The sequence below is a fragment of the Cynocephalus volans genome, chromosome 14, assembly GCF_027409185.1.
Source record: "Cynocephalus volans isolate mCynVol1 chromosome 14, mCynVol1.pri, whole genome shotgun sequence".
Classification (NCBI taxonomy): domain Eukaryota; kingdom Metazoa; phylum Chordata; class Mammalia; order Dermoptera; family Cynocephalidae; genus Cynocephalus; species Cynocephalus volans.
The window spans coordinates 71,108,624-71,129,925 of NC_084473.1; the positions used below are offsets into that span (position 1 = coordinate 71,108,624).

The window sequence follows — 21,302 nt, forward strand, 5'->3', positions numbered from 1 at the left end:
CTGGGGTGGTGATCACATCATTATTCCAGCTCCAAAATCTGCACTGAAGAGCAGAGGAAGCCCAAGGGAGCAGAGGCAACACACTCCTGGCCCTCCTAACTCTGTAAATGAACTTAGGTGCCTAGCCCTAAGTCTGGCCCTTTTCCCTTTAATTAACTTATTGCAATGAATTTGAGGGACCCAGCATTCTACTGGTCACTATAGAGAGGAGCCCTCAAATTTGACACAGCCAAAGTTTCCTCAGCATCTCTTCTCCTCCACTCCTGCTCTGAGCCAAATAGCCCAAGTCCCACTCTCAACACCACACAGAAAGCACTGAAGCAGAAGTTGCTTTAATCAAGGGGTGAAGTCCTCAATCAGGGGAACCTCACTCAACCTTTGGTGGTGGGGTCTCAGCCTACCCCCCACATGCCCTGAGGCCCCCCAGGAAGGAGGGAGCAGCTGAACAGCAAATTATGGCAGAGGCCAGGGAATGGGAATGGGGGAACCAGGTCAAGGGACAGGGGCAGAGCACTAACAGAATGGGAATGAAGCTGAATGGGGCTGGAATAGCTTAACCCACATGGTTCTACCTAGGGGCTGGTTGAGGTGGCTGTGCATTGAACAGAGCAGCACAAGAAAGGCTGAGGGCCAGAGGGGGCAGTGAGGGAAGGAGTGCTTAGGAGATGAGGCGACTGTGAAGCTGGTGCAGCTGCTCCTGGGTCAGCACCAGCCGGTGTCGCTGTCCAAGGCCAGCTGCACATGAGAAGGTCACTTTGCCCATGTAGACCGTGTCGTCCTGCTGCTCTTCCTTGGCCTGGGGGTTGGCAAGGGGAACAGGACCCCAGGTCAGGGGCTCACGTGAGCTGTGGGCCACTGAAAGGGTCCCTAAGCACTGAGAGCAAGGTGGCCCCTGGGAGACTGAGGTTTTTGAGTCCCTAGGCCATGGTGATCACATTTTTCAAATTAGAATGGGGTACACAGCCTGGCAAGTTTTGAGTCCCTTTTGGTGTCAAAAGTCATGAAGATATTGTTCACTTGCTAAAATATTGCAATTTCTGGAAGCACTGCAAGCACTTTTGAGGTTTTTACAAGTAAGACTTGGCCAGATAACCCAGGGTGTGCAGTTGTTGGACCTAAGACTCCAGAGGCCTCTTCAAATTCTGGGGGCCCTCCCTCCAGGAGCCCTCCACACTGTCCCATATTCTGCCCCATGCTCACCCTTACCCTGAGGAAGGCTGATGAAGGGAAAGTGGCAAAGTCAGTGCAGACTGTGGCTCCAGAGCGCTGAGATACTGTCTCCTTGAGGACTTCATCCTGGGGAGGGGAAGACAGGATGGGTTCATTTAGGGGACCCCACCCCCACCCCCACAGGCTAACATAAAACCTCCCTGGTTTCACAGAGACACTAATATGGGGGTGGGGGGGGCAGAAATTCAGTCCCATCTCTCACCATACTTTTGCTCTCACTTCCAATCCCATCCTCATTCCAACTCTCTCCTTACTTTACAGAACTTTATCCTTTAATCAGTTTCTACCACCTCTGGAAAGCCATGCCCAACCATTCCAGCCCCATGGTGATCTCAGCTCTGACAGAGGCTGCAGCATGAACCACTCACTCTAAAGATGATTCTAGCTCATCCATTTTGTTGATGAGAATCTGTCTTCTGCTTGCATCAAGACAGTGAGCTCCCAAGGCAAAAACTCTGCCTTCCCTTGTACCCCCTCCTCCCCAATGTGCTATCTAGCACAGGGCTGGGCCCAGAGGAACTCTGGAAGTGCCTGGCTCCACCAGTGAATGCTCTGAGGTAGGGAGGGGAAGGGCAGGGTCTGAGCTGACCTTGAGCTTCTCAATGGTGTCACTCAGGGACTTGAGCTGAGCCACTTGCTCCATAAGCTGGGCCGATGGACTCTTGGCAGCTGTAGGGAAGGAAAGCTGGTGAGGCCCACTGAGGCCCAGGCAGGCAGCTATATTGGAAAGGATCAGGAGTGCAGGTACTTGATCCTCTCGTGGAGCAGGCACTTAAGAGAAAGTGAGTGAATCAAGCAAACTGAATACTGAAGCCAAAGAACACTGCTGCAAAGAGCCTCTACAGGGTGGGGACTGACTGGGCAAGGGCTAAGTCCATAGGGCAAGGGAAGGGGTTGTATTATTTGTCTGAGGGGTTGGTGGGTACATACCAGGACTGGTGCGAGTGATGTCTACTATGTGGGTATGTGTGCTCAGCCGATTTAATGTCTCTAGCAGCTGGCTGGTCTTACGATATAGTGCTCCAGCTGCTAGCTCACCACCAGGGCCCTCAGGGGGTGAGAGGGATAGCTTTGCAACATGCAAAGGGGGCAGGGCTGCCAAGGCTGCCTTCATCTGGGCTCCCTGTGGGGAAAAAGAGAGTAACAGTAAGAGGTGCTAGATGGGCCCTGCTGTCTATCACCCATGAGACAGGTAGACTTCACCCCATTCCCTGCCCCAGTCCTCCCTGTGGCCCCTTCACCTTGAGAATGCTGTTCTCATGCTGGAGCTGGGAGATGTGCAGTCTCATGGCAGAGATCTGCTGAAGCAGCAGTGGTGAGTCCTTCACCAGCCCCAGGCCTGGCATGGATCCTGGAGCCTGCCCAGGGGTGCCCCCTGTGGATACCATAACAAATGTCATCAACTCCAGGAGGGGTGAATAATGGACTCCATCCCTGCTCTTCCCCTTTCCTCATTCCCTCCCACCTCCAGTCTTGGCTGCTCTAAAGGGGGATGCTTCACCCTGCTCCCCCAGTACCAATAACCCCCAGAGCGATGGGTCTCTACCTCGCTGCTGTTCTTCTGTGTGCGGTATAGCCCATAGGGGAGGAAGAGGAGAGAGGAATTAGATGATTTAGGCGATAAGGAGACACACTAGAGTAATCCTGGACATGATCTGCAGGAAAACCCTTTTCCTGATCATCATATTTTCTCTAATAAGACCTTGCTTCTGCCCCCATCTTTAGGGGAAGAGCAGGTACATGTGAAAGACAGCAAAGGGGAGTGAGGACACAAACCAGCGTGCAATGTGTGAGAAAGAATGGCAACGTGAGCATACGCTGGAGGAAGCACTTGGGGCCTGAGGCTGCTCCTGCCTCATACTCCATCTCCAATAAGGGCATGGGGAATGCTGCAGACACCCCAGTATGTCTGCAGTCTCAGTGCTCACCAGCAGCAAAGCTTAAGTTGAGGATGAAAATGCACCCCCTTGCTCCTCAGGTTTCCACATTGCTCTGAGGCAAAAGATCCCTTTTTTGTGTGGCAAGTATCATAAATTCAGAACCAGTATTTGTTTAAAGAGCCTTTGGTAATTCTGGAGACTCCCTCCAAAGAACACGGAGATGTTTGTATTGTGGAAGTCTAAAGTCAAGAGAGCACTTGGTCACCTCCCAAGATCAAGGGGCACCAGTAATGGGGACTTTGATGAGAATAAAGCCCTATGTAAGGTCAGCTGACAAGACACAGGTCCTGAGTATTTAATTCCAAGGCAAGGAGTTTGTTTTCTGGGGGTGAGAAGGGTAAGTAACTGAAGAGAGAAAAAAACAAACAAACTATAGAGCAGATAAGAACCAGGATTGGCAGCAGCCACCTCCTTAGTCAAGAAACTGGGAGAGTGGGCCTGGGAGCCAGAAAAATTCATGGTAAGTAGCCCTGCCCATACTGAGTGACTAAACAAGGGTCAGAACACAAGCCCCAAGTAAAACTGGAAGAATTCAGCAATAGAAGAGACAACTACACCACAGAATGAAGCCACATGAACTCAGTAGGGCAATGCAGCGCCCAAGAAGAGGAACAATCAAGAGCAGGCATCATTAGACAGGGCTGGATGCCCCAGGAGAGTTAGCCCAGCCTGCTGCAGGCTAATGACCCTCTGGTATATAGGGCTGGAACAGCAGGCCAGACTGCAGACCCAGAAGGGACATCTACTAGAGGCCAACTGTCGTCGTTATCCTGAGCTTCACTGACAATTTGGTAATGCCTTACTTTGGTCAGAAGAACTGTGCACATATCTTCAGGGGAAGTGAAAACTTGGTGAAAGCTGGCACAGAGTCAAACTGGGCAAGCATGTTCCTGGCTGAACATCCAGGGGATCGGCGGGGGGTGGGGGCAGAAGTCAAACTGAGGCCAAGGACAGAAGAGGACAATCTCGTCTGGGCTCACACTGCCTATCCCACTATACTTACCACCAGCAATGCCAGAGACCAGGGTAGCAATGCCTGAGGGAGGTGGCCCCCTGAGCCCCTCAATCGTGCGCTTGGTCTGGCTGTTCAGCCGCTGCTTTAGCTCTACCTTCTCTGCCTCCAGCTGGTCAATGTCAGCCTGGAGTGCATCCATCGTTTCCTCAAAATCTCTGTGAAAGAGAATCTGGACTTGGACAATGTCTCCTCCTCATGGCCCCACCCTAATTATTCAGTCCTGAGAGGTACCTAGAGGAGTCCCTGCTAGTGAGGAGCTGGGGGCAGAGCAGCATAGGCTTAGGTTGGGATGACACAACAGGGTTGGCAGTGGGAAAGGAAAATGGGGAGAGTCGCACTATAAAAGGGCCTGGGTAAGAGGATGGGACAGGAGGCAGAGAGCCTCCGGTAGGAGGGAAGAGTTGAAGGAAGCAAGGATGCAGGGAAGGTGCCTGACTTCTCTTTCTTCCGCAACAGCGTCTGGGTCTCCTCCAGCCGAGTCTGGACTTTCTCAATGCGTTCATCCGCATCCTTGGCAGCACTGTCCAGCTTCTTCTCCAGGAGGCTCAGCCGCACATTGGCCTCACTCAGCTCCTCCCCCTGGACAAAGACAGAGAGCTTCACGTTCCCTTACATCCTCCCAGGTCCCCAGAACCTCGGCTAGACCATGAGACAGAAAGCTCCCTGAGGGTTCACTAAAGCTCCGACTGATTGCAGTCCCCACTTCTCCCCTCAACCTGAAGCCATCTCAGTCCCAATCCCCAACACTCCTTGCTGTCCTGGGTCCCACCATACTCCCTGGCTCCCAGATCCTGAGCCTACCCTACCCTCACCTTAATCTTGAGTGACTTCTTCAACTCCTTGATGACTGTCTCTCGATCTTCAAGCTTCAAACCCAGGCCTTCAGCATCTGTGATCTCTGCACGAAGGGCTGCAGCCCGCAGCTCAACTGGGGGAGGCTAAGGGATGAGTGGGTCAGAGGGTGGGGGTGGAGAAAGGAGATCACTAATGGGCTCCTTTCAGAGAGATCCAGTCCCAGGGAAAACCTTCTCGCCTTTTAGGCAGGATGGTGTTCTCCAGATGCCTTCCTCCTATCTCTCCGCTCTCCCACAACTAGCAGTAACTCTGCAAGTCTTGTTCCTCCACGCCCCTGGCCCCTTCAAGGAAATCTTCACCCACCTTGCTGGGGGGCCGTTCTGCATCATACTCCCCCTCCTGCATGGCTGTGGCCAGCTTGTTCATGGTGCTGATGAGGATGTTGCACGACTGGCGCAGACACTCATAGGGGCTACTGGAGGGGGTCCCATAGATCTGCAGGAGCCATGGACAGGAGTGAAAGCCCCACACTGGACACTGACTCCCCCACCACCTTCTGACCAGCCATCTAGGCCTACCTGCTCACTTGCTTTGAAAGCCAGCTCCTCCAGGGCAGCCACAGGGAGCCCTTCATTCTCTGCCAGTGGGGCAATGAGCTGGGCAGCAGCTGCTGCTACCTCCTGCAGCACAGCCACCACCCACGTTAAGTGTTTCCTACAGTCTAAGAGTGTGTCGGATACCTGTATGACAAGGCAGAGTCAGAAGCCTATCCAGGGTCTAGCAAAACAGTTCCCAGCTACCCTAAAACCATTTTTGTCCCCCATCAGTTCCAGATCTTAACATTCTAGGCCCTCCTGGTTCTACTCAGCTTCCTTCCCTTCCCCACTGGCAGCGCTAAACCTGTAGTCCAAAGGCCAGTGCAGCTGGGATCCCAGGAGCATCTGTTCCTGGCATTCGCCTTCGGATCTTCTTGCAGAATTGGTGGATGTCACTGCATGACGTTTCCAGGTCTCGGAGCAGGAGGGCAATATCTGAAGCCTCCTGCCCGCCCTACTCAGGAAATAGGAAATGAATGGAAAACCAAGTAGCATTACAGCTGGGAGTGAGGAGGAAGGGACTCACAAAGAAGAGGGGCTCACACAGATTTAGATGTGCTCTCACCTGCAAGAAGGCACGCAGCCGTGCCACCTCCACACTCATGCAGTCCAGGGCACTCTGGGTGAACTATGAGGACAGAAGCATATCGTCATTAGCCTTCAACAGAAGCCCTTCTGCCCCATCATCATCTTTAAGATGTCCCCACTCTCTGCTGACCCCCATACATAAGTGGGTCCTCTGGCTTCCTTGATCTGGTTTTGGTGACTCTGTCCCAGTCTTATTTGATACCCCACGGGGCTTGATATCTTAATCTCATGTCCACCACTTCTGATCTCTATAGGGGGTTCAACCACTGGTCCATACACTTCACCTTAATGTGGTCAGCCAGCTGCATGGTACAGTCCTCAGGCTGATCAGCAAGGTGGATGCTGTACAGATGCTGAGGAGGGATGACAAAGAAAACAGATAGCCTTAACACCCTGGAAGGGGGGTGAATTCTTCCCAAACCATAGTCTGAGCCCTGATCATCCTGGGTCTCCAGAGGTACAATAGAATCTAAAACCCTCAAGGAGCTGATCATCAATTGAGTTCATCTGAGAGCAAACCAGGCCTCAAGCAGTCAGCCTGGGATACACAACCTTGAATACACTGGCAATAGCCGTCATCGGATCAAAGCTTCCCTCCCTCTTGCCCCAGACCTGGTAGTACTTGATGGCCTTGGTGAGAGGCTCCACATTGACAGTCTCATCTAGCTGATCCTTGTGCAGCAGCTCGATGAGGAAATCCAAGGAGCGCTCATGGGCACTCATCTCAGGATAGAGGCTGCCCACCTTCTTATACACATCCACATTGCACTGAGAGAGGGCACTAGAGACGAGAGAAGGGCTCTGTGAAGCCAGCATCTGCCAGGCAATCTCAGTTCCAGCCAATCCTGGACTCATGGCCCTAGAGTGGAGGTCAGGAGTCACTTACTGCTCATAGCGGTGTAGTGTAGCCTGCAGCAGACTCAGCGAGTACACCAGCCCAGCAGCAAAGCTGAGCTGCTCCCCTGCAGCTCCTCGCAGCCCAGGCCGCTCTGAGCAGTTCTCGCTTAGTTCAAACTTCTCCTGGGCCTGCTTCCTGATGAGCTCTGCCTGTGGGAAGAAACACCAGGGACCAGGGACTCAGAGCAGAGGATGGAGAACACAGACTCAGGAATATAGGACATAGAACTTAACAACTATATGGGGAGAATGGACACACATGGGAGAGAAAGCAAAAATAGCTTTTAGATGGATGGGGAGTCTTGCATGGGGAAAGGGTAATGATGTGATTATTGGAGGTTGTGAGGATTTAGGTGGTGAGAATGAATGGGCAGTGAGACCAGTGGGAAGAAGCTCTTTCCTGACTTCAAAATTGCTGCTCCTGCTCTCTCTCCACCGAGAATGCTATCCTGCCAATCATGCTCCCACTAATTCCTAGTCACCTTCTGGCTCTCTGCTGGAATGCTTATTCCTTCAATCACATCCTGCCCCCATCTAAATCAGATTTCCAAATTGTGCTCTCTCAAAGAACCTACCTCTCCTTCCTAACACACAATTTGTAATCTACATTCATTTGTGACTTTGCTGACTGTGTGCTTCTCCACCACATCATAAACTTTCTGTGTACAGAGACGTTGATTGCTGTCTTCACTGGGCATCCTCAATGCCTGGTTCACAGCAAGCTCAACAGACTGCTGTCGTGATTGACTGTCCGTACCTTGCAAATGAGACGAGGCATGAGCAGCAGCACCAGGACACAGTCATGGTCCCCACCTGGCCGAAGGAAGCTGTCAGGCATGAAGGCTGTCAGCAGTGACATGTGTCGGTTGGCCTGGGCCACCTCCATCTGCCTCAATTCCATCTCAATTGCCTGTGAGGTAGACAGGGAGGAGGGCTCTCAGCCAGGGTGGAGACAGTCCCAGAGCTACCATACCTTCCTCCACCAGGTCTCTTGCCAGGCCAGGAGTCTTCCAAACCACCACACAAAGCACCCTCTCCCCCAGGAATCTGAAGCCTAGAATCCCATACCAGGTCAGCCCACAGCCATACCCAAGCCAGGCTCCCTAACACCCTCCTCCTCAGGCCCACCCACTTTCCTGACCTTGGCATGGGCCTTAGTCTCAGCAAACTTGATTTTGAAGTCAAAAGTCTCTGGAGGCGGCTGTTGCTGCCTCTCCACAGATGCTTCCTGCTGGTTTGTCAGTTCACGATTCACATCCTGGGAGTACAGACAATGAGGCACAGCTGGGCATGAAGGAGCCCAGGGTGATTGTGGGGGGGCAGCAGGGGGTCAGCAGGTACCTGTAGATGGGCAGTCAACTGGCGGTACTTCTTGATGGTTTGCTGGTAGTCTGCAACTGTCTCCTGTGCTGCCTCCACACGCTTCTGGGCTTCACGCACCCGGGCACCCGCCATGTCCAGCTGCTCCCGCAGCTCCAGTTCTGTCTCACGTGCATTCTCCTGAAGCTCATCGTTCATCTCATTCATTGCTTCCTGGGACACCACAAGGTAGATGGGGTAAAGGAAAGGCAGTGTCAGGGTAGCAAGACTAGGATGGGTCCCTTCACCACACATCCTGCTCAAGGGTCAGGGGTCATGTGTTAATCCTTCTGTCAGCAAAGCCCTTCAAGATACCCTCTGTCAGGGTCAGGAGTCAGGGGTCTGCTCTTCTCTTACCAAATCCCCAACAGTCTCCCTCAACTCCCGCACTTTCTCTTCCAGATTCAGATTCCGGTCTGTCAGCATCTCCACCATCTCCTCGGCACCCAGAGCAGCATCCACCTATGTTACAGGGAGAAAACAGAGATAAGAGCTGCTGGAAGGTGCCTTAGGAGAGGCAGGTAGGGGGATTCTGGGCAAGGGACCTGCTCCTTGAGCTCATCAATGGTGCCCTCTGCCTGGGTCAGCTCCTCCTGCAGACGCTCCCGTTGTTGCCTCACGACTTCCAGCTCTTGGTTCTTCTTTTCCATGAGCTTCTGGAGCTTCACATGCTCCTGCTTCTCCGAAGAAGAAAGATCCCGCATCCTGTGGGAAAGAGAGAAGGAGGACAGTGTGAGTCACTGGGCAATGAGTGCTTTAACACATCTGGAGACAGGACAGTGAGCATCACAGCCCAGCAGTGAGGAGGACCCTACCTCACCAGGGCATCCTTTAGGCGGGCATTCTGCTCCTCAAGCTGCTTGAGCTGATAACTGGACGCAGCCCCATCTGAGCCTGGGGAAGACCATTAACACTTTTACACATAGTTCTCACCCCCACATTTGGTCCTCAGTAGCTCCTGGCCCCTTACCCTTCTCTTCAATCTCAGCCTTGAGGATCTCTAAGTCAGTGGTGAGCTCATCCACACGCTCCTTCAATGCCTCCACCTCCTGCTGCAGAGACTCAGCCCGCTCTTCAGCCATCTCCTTGTCAAGAGTGGCCATCTCAATGGCATCAGCAGTGTCCGCCATCTCCTCCATGTAGCGTTCCTTTGCCTCCAGTGCCTCTTTGGCTTCCTTTGGAGGTGGGTGGGGGTATGAGCACAGAGATGCCCATGACGCCCTTTCTCTCAGGGTGTTTCAGGGTCCAGATCCAGTCTAGTTTCCATTATACTTCCTTGGGTCCCTCAGCCTCCCTAGCTACCCCCTTCATCCCAAGTCCCACCTTCCGTGCTTCTTTGAGGCGCCGCTGTAGATCTGCCTGCTGCTCCTGCATTTTGCTCTTCCATTCCTGCACTTGTTCCAGCTGGATCTTGTGTTTCTCCAGTTCTTTTAGCTTTGCCTTGTCTTCTGCCCGTTTCAGCCGCAGGGTCTCCAGTTTCTCCTCCAGGTCCCGCACCTGGGCCCTCAGTCCCTCCTCTTCCTGTGAAGGAATGGCCCTACAGTCTGAGCGCAGCCTACACCTCCTCCCCACCAAGACTGAGCCGGAGCAGAGAAGGCAAGAATGTGTGCAAATATCACCCCAGCCCCAGGGTCAAAAACAAGTGGCATAGAAACACCTGCGAGGAAAACACAGCACATAGTGTATGGGAAAAGTGTGGAAGAAGGGTAGCTCAGTCTGTACAAGATATCTATACACTACGTCTCCACCCTTTCTGATTCAAGTTCTGGGTCTTTCCCAACATCTAGAAATTTCCAAGACCAAGCCAGGGGTCACAGACCCCTTGGTATCTTGATTCCCCTTCACCCCAACACCAGTCCTTACCTTGGAGGGGGAAGGAAGTGGGGGGGCTGCTCCAGGAGAGGTGAGGGCCGGTGTGGGGATGATGGGTGCTGCCAGTGGAGTCTGAGCCGGGGTGCTGGGCTCACTGCTGCTCAGCTCACCTGCTGATGCTGAGCCGGAGGGGCCCAGGGAACTACTGGCCCCAGAGACCCCGGTACTGGCTGGGCGGGTGGGCTATTCAGAGAGGGTAGGGCAGACCAGAGAGAAGATGGGGCAGTGAAAGGGAAAAAGACAGAGTTTGAGAATATGTTAAGGGAAGGAGAAAGAAAAGGGAAAAAGCAGAAAGAGAATATCAAAGCACAATGAGAACAGAGAAACAGTGAAGGGAAGAAGGAAAATGATAGAGTCAGAGAGAGATAGTGACAAAGGACAGAGGGAGGAGGGAAGAACACAAAGATAGGGAAAGACATAAGATTATAAGGCTCCTCCCTTGGCACTGACCCCACATTCCTCCCAGCTCTGGCACTACGCTTTAGCGCAGAATCCTTTACTGCCCAAAACTCCCCTCTGTGATCTACTTGTACTCATTCTAGCAATTTAATACTCCCAGTCCCGTCCTTGCTCTGGGTATGTACCCTCCTCCCCTGGGAGGAAAATAGCCTCAGTGTCATTCCCAGAGAGAAAGAACAGATTAGAGTTTGTTTTCTGACTCTCATGTTCCCAGGGAAGGCTGGGCTAAAAGTCGGGGTGCCAGGCTCTCTACCCCTGCTAGGCCCTTTCTGTTCTTTGGGAGTTAAGCTGAAGCTTCCTTTCTTAGTTTATTTTAGGGGATCCTGCAGATAAAAGGGCCAAGGCGAAAGGTGTACCCCTAGCCTCCCCCTTGAAACAAGGTAAGTACAAGCCAACCCTGTGTCATCTCCCTCCCCCAAGACAAAAGGGCTCTAATCAGGTAACACCACCCAAGCCCCTGTGAGACTGAGGGGGAGAGAGTGGAGGTGCTGAGAAGATGCCCTGAAGTCCCAAGCTCTGGAGCAGACAGGCCTTTCCAGTGTTCTCCCTCCCAGTGGGCTGACACCCCGGGATAGACCATGTGCTATCCACACCCTCACCTGAAGCCATTCACAGAACATTCACCTTTTTATCCCCTGCAATTTTACACTGCCAAGTTCTTTACCTCGCTTCTAATCCCATCCCTCCCCTCAAAACTTGTCAAAGCCCCCTTGTTCAAGAAAGCCTGCTTTGATTTAACCACAACCCCTCTTATTTCTCTTTTGCATTCAAGCTATTGGCTCAGACAATCTCCTAAGAGCTGGAAGTCATTTTTCAAGGAGTCGCCCATCACCACCCCCAGCTCCTTCTTCTCCCTCAAAGAGAACTCAGGATGCACAGTGACCGACTTTTACTTGCTCATACACATGCCTACATACATGCACATGCCTGAAATGTGTGCATACACTCAGCAGTGGCTTGCATAGAGGCCTGTGTTTTCTCACCTTGGGCCGCCGAGTTGTGGTCTGGACAGGCACAGGAGCCAGAGGAGAAGCAGTCAGGAAAGAAAGGATAATGACAGAAAGATAGACAGCAAAAGGGACAGCAGTGAGAGCAAAAGAAGTAATAACAGGAATGGGGCTACAGTGAGCCCCCCCACCCCCAACCATTCCATTCCTTATTCCCTCCCGTGAATCACCATGTTCCTACTCCAGGAACCCAGAACTCCTGTTCCCCTTGGTTCCTGCTCCAACTTTTGCTCAACCTTTGCAGGCCTCACCCCTTCAGATACCCTGGAGATCCCAGAAGTCCCTGTCTCCTAGGCTGAGCCACAAAAGACCAAAGGCAGCAGCTGGTGAGGTCTCCAGAGACCACTCCTCCTGTGAACAACCTCTTCCCCTCCAGCCTAGAGCCAGAGGCCCTGCCCAGCCACCACTCCCAAGGACTTTCCCAGGTCAGCCTCTTCCTTCAAGTGCTAGATTCCACAGAGGACTCCCTAGAAACCCAATGTTACAAGAGCGATTTGAGCCCAGAAGTAGAAGATCAGATCCCTAAGGCAGAACAGTGCTGCTTCCCTCCCTACCCCCATCCCCCTTCCCTAGGACCAGATCCTGCAGCAGTCCCCATCCCTAGGGCAGAGGGCTCAGGTGTCAGGACCATGAATATTGCATTAGCAGAAGCCCAGAGCTCAGCAAAGTAACCCCACCCAGCTGTAGGAAAGAAGGTGGGGGTGGGCAGCAGCACTGAGAAACTACTGCCCACCCTAAACCAAATCCAGAAACCTTTCAGATTACTGCAAAGTGGTAAATGGGTGATTAACTGCAACTCCCAAATAGTATTCTTGCTACCCAGTGTCTCATTGCTCTGGCAAAGACAAGATTTGGCTTAGGCCCAGTTTCCAGGAGACACAGAGTCCTAGGAGACCAATCCCCGCCCCTGCTACCCTGGGCTAAACTTCCATAGCTGCGGGTCAAGAACTATTCTAGGGGCCCCATCCCACCCTGGTAAATCCCCTTGATACAAACCCTGGGAGATGGGGGATGCTGAGAGAACTATCAAAAGTCATTCTAGCAAAGGCTGGGTGAGGTAAGTAGTCCTGCTAGAGGTACCGAGACGTGGGCCTGCTTCCCCAGCTTCTACCACAGGAAACTCTCCCAGAGCCAGTTTGCAGCAAAGGCTGACTGAAGCCCAGGCCTTGGGTACAAGGTCTGGAACACAGACTCAGTCAGAGCCAAAAGCAGGCAGGGCAGGGAGCAAATGCCCAGGGCCATGGCTCAGGGTGGTGACACATACCTCCCCTTGCCTCCCACCTTCATCCTCTCCCTCCTCCCCAAACCAGGTAGACAGATGAAGTCAATCAGCCCCCACCCCCACCCCAGCAGTCTACTGCCACCATCACCCTGGCAACCCGGCAGCAGGACCAGAGCAAGCAAGAGTACCTTTCGGGCTGTCGGTGCCTGTCTCATCATTGCAGAAAACCAAAGAAAGCAAGGAGAGGAAAGAGAAGGAGGGACAGAGGAGGATAGACAAACACACAGAGGAAGGACAGAAGAAGGGAGGGAGGGAAAGAGACCGAAAAGAGGGAAAGGCGGCGGAGACAGAAGATTAGTGCAGCAAATCCCAACAATGCAGCCTCAGCTTCCAAGCCAGCAGCAGCCTCCCGGCCTGCAAACTGGTTACTGCTCCGACAGAGGCCCCGCAGGTGCACAGTGGGACAGCCAGGCTCCAGCAGGCACCGGAGCGACACCCGGCCCAGTTTGCCAGCTTAGGCTGATGGCAGCCTCGGTGGCCGCAGCACCAGCTCTACCTGACGTCATGCACCCATCCTCCTCTGTTCGGTGGGGGTGGAGCCACTGCTCCTCAGTCACCTAGCAACCACCCAGGGCTCTGCTGGCTCCTCCTCCTCTTCATGACTGGACAAAGCCCTGCGCAGAGCCCGCCCTGCTTCTTCCTCCAAAGAACAGGTTCTGGCTCCTCCCCAGGAGCTTGCTCTAAGAAACTGGACCAGGAGCCATCCCAGAAATGGCACCCTATGGGGACAGGGCATCACTGGGCAGGAACACGGAGCCTCCCTGCTCCATTGGTCTCTCTCATATTTGCCCTCTGCTCCCTCTCCCACAACTCCATCAACTCCACTTCTGTCTCTTGGCAGAACCTTGGCAACATCCTTATGCCTCCCATCAGGCACACACCCAGAGCGTCTCTCCAGCAATGGGCTTCAGCTCTGAGGAGCATACAGAGTGATTAAGAAACCCTAAGGAACATTCCATCTGGGCAGGAACAGCTCTAAGGACAGTGTTGGACTCCTCTCCCAACTGTCCTCTGGTTGTAGACAGGTTAAAGCCTGTTTCTAAAGAGCTTCCAGAAAGGACTCTTTGAGACACCTGGATTCTCTTGTCATCCCTGACAAAGCACACTCTTTTGCTCAGGAGCCAGCTCCCTGTTCCACACAGAGTGAGAGCAGGAGCCCTGAGCTAAGTGATCTGCTTTGAGATAACCACTGGAGAGAAAGACTGGGGGGCAGGGATGGAGTGGGAGGTTGGGGTGAAGGGTGGAGTTGACTACTTGACTGACATTTTCCACCACAAGCAAAGAAGGTGCTGTAGCCCAGCATGGGCAGCATATGCTAGGCTTGGACACACTTCCCCAGGCAGTTGCCAAGGCCCCAGGATTTGGACATTGCTCAGGCCCCAGCCCAGGTTGCAGCCAGAACTCCTCCATAGATATCAGACTGCAGTTTCATGCTCTTCTTGATTCAGGGGCCTGAGGTGAGATGGCAGCCCCAAACAGGAAACAATAATCAAGGCACGAAGCCAAGTCTCTATGACCCTGGAATGGGCCCAGCATCCTTTACAGCATTATTTTCCTTACATCCCCATTCCTACCCACAGTCAGGATCCAAAGCAAGTATCAGCATGTGGTCTGAGAGCCCATCACCAACCAGGAGTCAGAAAGGAGATGTTTTCCTGTCCCATCCCACTGCCCCAATCTAGCAGTTCTCCATGCAATGTAAGAAAGGCTTGAGACAGACTGGCAACAAGGAAATCACAGTATGGTACATACAGGTCAGACAGGCACATGCAAGTCAGAGACAGCTTGGGCAGAGGCCCATGGCAGGGGCTGGTGTGAGGAAGTGGTCATGGCAGTGATTTAAGAGTTTAAAGGAGTCTGTGGCAGGGAGGGTAGGTGGCACAGTTGAGCCCCACTCCGATGACAGTTGATAGAAGGCTACAGGAGGTAGAAGTGGGTCTCAGGCACACCACCAGAGAAAAGAGGAGGCAGGGAAAGACTAATGGGGCAGAGTAGGGGAAAGGGGTATTCATGGCAGAGCCCATCCAGATGCAGCTACACAAAGACTCTCAGGCTTTCCAACTTGGGATTGTTGTTTCTGTGCTCTGCTCCCTGACTTCCTGTCTCCTGCCACAACCACCTCACTTAATACTTTCCCCAGTCCAATTTTCCCACTCTATCCTCCCATGGACCCCCAAGCTCGAGCTAAGTGAGAACCCACTGCAACCCAGTAAGTGCTCTATTTCATGTTGCTGCTATTTACAGTCAAATGCTTGGAGTCTCTGACTAGGAGTCCTGGGGTGGGGCAGGGGGAAAATTGTCCCTAATCAGTGCTACCTGGGTCTGGACACTGAGCCTGATGTCCTTGCATCCATCAAAGGAACTCTGAAAGGCAAGGCCACCATTTCCTCTGGCCATCCCAGCCCCAAGGTCACACACATATGCATGCAGCAGCCCAAAGACATGCAGAACAGCTGGGGATGGGGCTCAAGGCCCCCACCCACCCAGGCACAAATAGTAAACACACCACCTTCTTAGGTTTCAGTCCCCGCTGCATGAGGAGTAGGAAAGGGCAGAGTTAGAGAACAGACGTCACATTGTACTAGCTGGCCAGACATCCTAGGCATAGATGTTAAGACCAACTCAGGCATACACAGGTAAGGGGGGGGAATCAGGTCACTGTCAGGCCCTCAGTAAGTGAGGTAAGGGGTCTCTAAACGATCAGCTTCCAGGATGTCCACCCCCTGGCCCAGAGAAACTGCAGAATCTGGAGCCCCACCTTGCATACCCTGCATGGAATGGCAGAGGGGAGCTAGGCAGGGCCCTCTGCATACAAACTAAAACAGGTGGCAGAAGGCCCAACTTCCTTCTTCCTCTATCTTCTACCTTCCCCCTACCCTCAGACCTTTTAGATCTTAGCATCTTTGGGTACCAAAAGGTAGAAAATTGGCTACAGTACTGGGATCAGATCTGTCCTTTTTATAACCCCCAGCTCAATCCCATTTGACTCTGAACTTCTGGAGCCTAACAGTTTTTCCCTGCTACCACCTTTACTCCAATCCTAATGCAGTAACTCATACCCAGAAAGCTTCCTTCTCAGGGAGGTTGGAGAGACTAGAAGCTTAACTCAGTTCAGACTCACCTACTGCTTCTACCTGCCTAGCACTGTGTATCCCTCCTCTCTTTCTCCTTCCCCTCCTTCTCTCTCTATATAACTTCCCACTCCACCCCCAAACCACTCCACTCACCAGTTTGCTAGTCTTTGCAGCTGAATCAGTTCCCTCTGTAGAAAGAAAACAGAAATAAAGTGTGTGTTTGTATAGAGGGTAGGGGCAGAAAACATCACGGTGAAGAAGGAAGAGACATAACAAGGGAATACAGTGGTGATAGGCAAATCTCAGGATCCATTGTGGCCCCATGTTAGGGAGAAAAGTCCTAGGGACTCCTGGATGTAAGCAGGCAACTTAAGTGGGTGGTTGTTACCTCGTTTGAGGACCTTTGACACAGAAGAATCAGGTGTCTCTGGAGAAGTAGTATCTGCACCATCTTCAAATACCTGGATCTGAGGCCACAGAATAGACTCAATATAGCCAGATCAAGGATGGCTATAATTTAGCCCCCACCCGAGCCCCCAAGCAATCAGGGAGTACAGGGCAGCTTCCCTAAAAATGGATCTCAAATCTCTCCCCTGCTACCTCCCACACTTTCAACCAGAGGCTTATGCCCATGCCTAGGAAAAGGAAGTATCAACACAGCAGCTATACATGCAACAGACGTTGCACACCCATGCACGCACACAAATACAAACGAGCAGGGTGTGAGTACCTGGGATTGGCGCACAAAGATGCCATGCCCTTCATCACAAGTGAAGTACTTCCTGCCTTGGACAGTTCCATCATTCTTGCCCTTTGCTTCATCCAGGATCACACCTACCCATTTGCCAGTGGCAAAGAGAGTGGCTCCAACATAGGCCACAGTGCCTCGGTGGCCTTTTCCAATCACCTCCACACGGGAGCCCACTCGCAGAGGCCGGGCACTTGCCTCTGCACTCATCCTGCTCCCACTGGGTGTCTGAAAGAAAGACAAATGCCTTTAGAGTTAGAGGCCCTAGGTCAAGGGTGCCATCCTAATGCATAAGAAATGCTCCAGCCAGGACCTGGACTGAAAAGGACCAGAAGTCATTTCTCTGAACCCCATTCTCAGGGTGAGGTGGGCCTCCAAGTTCCTCTTTAAAATATATCAGTGATGTGTTCTTCTAAGATTTCTCCAATTTCCTCTGGCATCTGCTAGAATTTTTAAGAGTTTATATTTAAATTTTATAACAAATCAGAATTCATTGATAGATCTGTGAATGTCACCACATGGCTGCTTTCTCAGGAGCACAGCACCAAAGGAGGGGAATTAAGCTCAAGCAAATAATACAGTTTAGACCAAGCTCCCCACAACGCAATGACCTGACTTGGGAGCCTCAGCTGGGAAGACAGGTGATTGTGCAGGGTGACATTACAGAATCTTGTTTCCCTTTCTACTGTCACCTGTCTTCCCTGTGGTTCAAATGGCTCTCTTAGGCCTCTCCCTTTCAAAGATACACAATTACACCTCCTTCCAGGCCCTCAAGTCACCACCACTCCTTCCTGACCTGATTGCTTCTACCCCCATCCACATACCCACCTTGACACTCCTGGATGCCTCACTGCAGCCCATTCAACCCCCTTCTCCTGTCCTGAGTCCTATTCTGTCCGCTCTCTACCCCCAAACTCTGGAGATCCTTCCCCCATGCTATGTTGCTATAAAAAGAAAAACATAGGCCAAGTAAATTGGGTACCATAGATCTGCCCCTCATTTTGTCCCCCAGACTCTGCCCAGTGGTTCAAGTGGCTGGCTTATCACGCCAAGGATGGGCAAAGCAAAGGAATGGACTAAGACACTGTCCTTTGGAAGCTCTCAGCTTCTGACACACCCGTGATGACAGGACACAACACGAAATTAGGTCCCAAATAGGCCCATTGTTTAGAAGAAAATCACACCTAAGCCATTTTTAGCAATAGCAGCTCCATGAACCAGGGGCCTTGCAGTAAACAGATGAATGAGGCACAAAGAAATGACACCATGGTCCTAAAGACTCCATGGGGCTCTCTTCTGATACCCACACACTTGGCTTTAGAAGGGAGCCCCGCCAGAGCCAGGGAAGAGCCAGGATACCTACTCAGCTGTCATCCCCTAACTCCCTTCCCCAAAGAGCTCAACAAGAAAGATGAGGATACAGCTCTCAGGGGCTCCAGGATTCCAAGTCACACCTGGGACAGCAGGGTGGCTCTCATGGACCTGACAATAAAAGGAATTGCCAGTGACATCAAGGTTAGACCCAAACTCAGAGACTCCCTCCCACCTTCCAATCCCAATAAGCATCTCAGAGCCAGAAGGAACACAACAGTGGGTACAGATTCAATCTCAGACAGGAGAGAAAGAAGGCAAGTGACAACAAAGCAGCTCTAAAGAAACGCTTCACTGTAAGGCCTTTCTGACCCATCGACCCCACTCTGAGTCCCCAAGATAGTCTGGCCCCCCTCAGACCCCCTGGCCTAAGGGCTACTTAAAGTGAGAGGTCAGGCCTTGCCAGTCCTCATTTGGGGCCCAACTGTGGGAAGGGAAGCCTGTCCAGCCTAACATCATCAGGGCTTTGAGGGTCCCTTAGAAGCACAGTCTGAGAATGTCCCTAGCTGAGTTCCAGCCTATCTCCCCAGCCCCCATAGCAATGATGTCCACAGCCATCCCAGGCCTTCTTCAGCAGTCCTCCCAGGGCCATCCCAGATTAGGGCCACTTACCCGGCTGTACACGTGCCTCTTGCTCTGGGCCATGTTGCTCACCCGGCCTCTACCCCCTCCCCCAGCTGGCCAAAGACCGAGAGAAAAGGCAGAAACCTAGGCAAGGGGGGTCAGGGCGCTGGGCCCTCATGGACAGACACAGGAGCCGTCAGGCACGGCCTTTCCCAGTCCATGGGCCTCAGTCAATAGCCTTTCAGGGTAGGGGTGGGGGCAGTGATGGGGGCTGAAGAGAAAGTCCGCTCTGCTGCCTGAGGATTCCTGAACCCAGAGACACCAAATCCTGCTTGCCAGCTGATGAGTCTCACTCTGCGCTAGTGCTGCTCTAGACTTGTCAGGAACCGTGCTAGCCTCTGGGTCCTAGTGCCCCCCTGCTTCACCTGGGCCAGACAAGAGGGGTAGGGACTAAGGGTTGAGCCCATGCCACAGACCCTCAGCACTTATCTCTAGAGTACACTGACCTAGGGCTGGGAGTACAATCCTGACAGCTCCTCCTGGTCTGTACCCCCTCACTGTCATTGTCCCCCCTATCCCCAGGATATGAGGCCTGAGCAGGCCCACAAGCACCAAGTGACATTTCAAAATCATCAGCTGCCTAGGGTCTCTACACAGCCGATAGAAGGGTCTTTCATCCCCCTTTCTGGTACTCTTCTCTCTCTCTCCCCTCTCTAAACTCTGACTCAGAGTCCAAATCCATGTGATTAGGGTTGGATTTCAATCTCACACTAGGCCAGAGGAGCCAGGCCCTGCCCAATAAACAGCAATGGAAGGGCAGTGATGGAGGCAACCTCATACACACAGAAAAGCAAGTACCCCGGCCCCCTCATGCTGGCAAAGGTGGCCACAGCCACTCTTGCTCCCTTCTGGTTATAAAGGGGCTAGGCTCTGAATCCCAAGAGTAGCAGACTCAACTGGATTACTAAGGGCAGTGGTCAAAAGCAGAGTCCCACTTTCCCTTGCAGCACAAGGCCCAGTCCATCTCAGACACCTGCCCCTCGTACTCTTGGTTTTGCCCTCTAGCACCTTAGACCTAATGAGATTGTTTATTTCCTATATTTCTGTATTTCACAAGAATCCTTTAATAACCATGTATTGCTTTTATAATTAAACTTTTAAAATTTAATAAGAGATTATGCATTCCAGTGAGAGGTCTCCAAAGGCTATATAATCATACACATTCATTTACCTATCTATCATGGGCTAGGAACCAACAGACCAGGGTCCTTGCCCTTTATGTAACCAGTAAGGTTGGCCTGGGGTTGACCTATGGCTCCATTGGATGCAGTGTGGATCTAGATGCCCTGGGCCTAGGGATATCTGACTTTTCTGAACTGGCAGATGTTACTGGCAAAACAGTGACATCCCTAACTCCACCCTCTTTCTAAGGCAGGTCAGATAGCCCAACAGTAGAATGACAGTTGACAGTCAGAAATATGACCGCAAAACACCTCTCCATATCTTCATCCTGGCCAGACCCCCTAGGAAACCATCTCTCTCCTTCCCTGCAAGTCTCCATGTTGTCCCCTTCCCTCCCTATTACACAGGTGGGCAGGGCCATGCAGGTCCCTACAGCCTGGACTTCACATGTTCAGAGCACTTTACAGGCTACAGAGCACTTTAAAACATATTTTAAACTACCATGGTTAAGGGTACTAGTTCTAAACTCTGGCTGCTTTTATGGATTTACCATGTAGTAGCTACATAAACTTGGTCTAGTTACTTAACATCTCTGTGCCTCAACTTCCTCATCTGTCAATTGGGAATAATAAAAGAACCTATCTCAAAGAGTTGTTGTGAGGATTAGCTGAGACAATCAATGTGAAACATTTAAGATAGTGCCTGGTATTTGGTGCTCAATAAAAGTTAGCTAAGAACAATGTCATCATCATCGTCATTTTAGACATTACAATAACCCCATGGAGAGGTAGGTAAGGGATGATGCTGACAAGAAAACTGAAGCTTGGAGAGGACTGAGAAACTATGCTGAAGTTACACAGAAAGTAAGAAGTGGAGCCAAAACTAGAACCAAAACCTGGCCCAGAGCCCTCCAAGCTTCTTACCACCCCTCACTGTTACCACATACATCTTAGGCTTCCAAGGCCATGCTCATCCTCTAGACCACATTGCCTTCAAAAATTCAAAAGAGCTCAGATCCAAGAATAGCCTCACAGCTCACTAGGCACATAGGTACAAAGTCACCTAACTTTATACCTTTGTTGCTCATTTTCCTATAAAATGGGAATAATATCTGCCATATCTATATTAGTGTTATGAGGCTCAAATAAGATAAAACACATAAAAGTACTCTGTAAAAAGTACAAAAGCTGCAGACGTGCAAAGAATTATTACCTTACATGATGCTAGATTGTATATAAATCTTAAAACAAAATGTCTAGATAATAGGTGAACTAGAAAGAAAAGGGGAACCTGTCTATGCCTTGAATTATGGGGATTATTTTT

General features: G+C 51.8%; 1 protein-coding gene across 6 annotated transcripts in view; it reads right to left on the reverse strand.

Annotated features, from left to right (window-relative positions):
• Positions 1-316: 316 nt before the first annotated feature.
• The window catches only part of DCTN1 (dynactin subunit 1), a 29,866-nt gene continuing 8,880 nt past the window's right edge, over positions 317-21,302 (reverse strand). Inside the window, exons 1-30 of one of the 6 annotated variants that reach the window (XM_063079000.1) lie at positions 18,846-19,140; positions 16,845-17,090; positions 16,503-16,581; positions 16,268-16,302; positions 13,169-13,186; positions 11,735-11,755; positions 10,284-10,475; positions 9,744-9,941; positions 9,391-9,595; positions 9,236-9,314; positions 8,966-9,125; positions 8,778-8,882; positions 8,403-8,594; positions 8,203-8,319; positions 7,819-7,971; positions 7,051-7,211; positions 6,777-6,945; positions 6,449-6,517; positions 6,142-6,204; positions 5,881-6,030; positions 5,559-5,720; positions 5,344-5,475; positions 4,998-5,123; positions 4,622-4,764; positions 4,174-4,340; positions 2,472-2,605; positions 2,161-2,353; positions 1,820-1,899; positions 1,207-1,296; positions 317-796 (exon numbers count right to left, since the gene is read on the reverse strand). In XM_063079000.1, coding sequence (XP_062935070.1) covers positions 659-796; positions 1,207-1,296; positions 1,820-1,899; positions 2,161-2,353; positions 2,472-2,605; positions 4,174-4,340; positions 4,622-4,764; positions 4,998-5,123; positions 5,344-5,475; positions 5,559-5,720; positions 5,881-6,030; positions 6,142-6,204; positions 6,449-6,517; positions 6,777-6,945; positions 7,051-7,211; positions 7,819-7,971; positions 8,203-8,319; positions 8,403-8,594; positions 8,778-8,882; positions 8,966-9,125; positions 9,236-9,314; positions 9,391-9,595; positions 9,744-9,941; positions 10,284-10,475; positions 11,735-11,755; positions 13,169-13,186; positions 16,268-16,302; positions 16,503-16,581; positions 16,845-17,090; positions 18,846-18,878 — 3,810 coding nt within the window. In that variant the 5' untranslated portion in view covers positions 18,879-19,140 and the 3' untranslated portion in view covers positions 317-658. Of the gene's footprint in view, positions 797-1,206; positions 1,297-1,819; positions 1,900-2,160; positions 2,354-2,471; positions 2,606-4,173; positions 4,341-4,621; positions 4,765-4,997; positions 5,124-5,343; positions 5,476-5,558; positions 5,721-5,880; positions 6,031-6,141; positions 6,205-6,448; positions 6,518-6,776; positions 6,946-7,050; positions 7,212-7,818; positions 7,972-8,202; positions 8,320-8,402; positions 8,595-8,777; positions 8,883-8,965; positions 9,126-9,235; positions 9,315-9,390; positions 9,596-9,743; positions 9,942-10,283; positions 10,476-11,734; positions 11,756-13,168; positions 13,187-15,356; positions 15,405-15,549; positions 15,592-16,267; positions 16,303-16,502; positions 16,582-16,844; positions 17,091-18,845; positions 19,141-21,302 lie in introns of those variants that run through there. The other 5 variants (XM_063078999.1, XM_063079002.1, XM_063079001.1 and 2 more) reach the window with 5 other exon arrangements.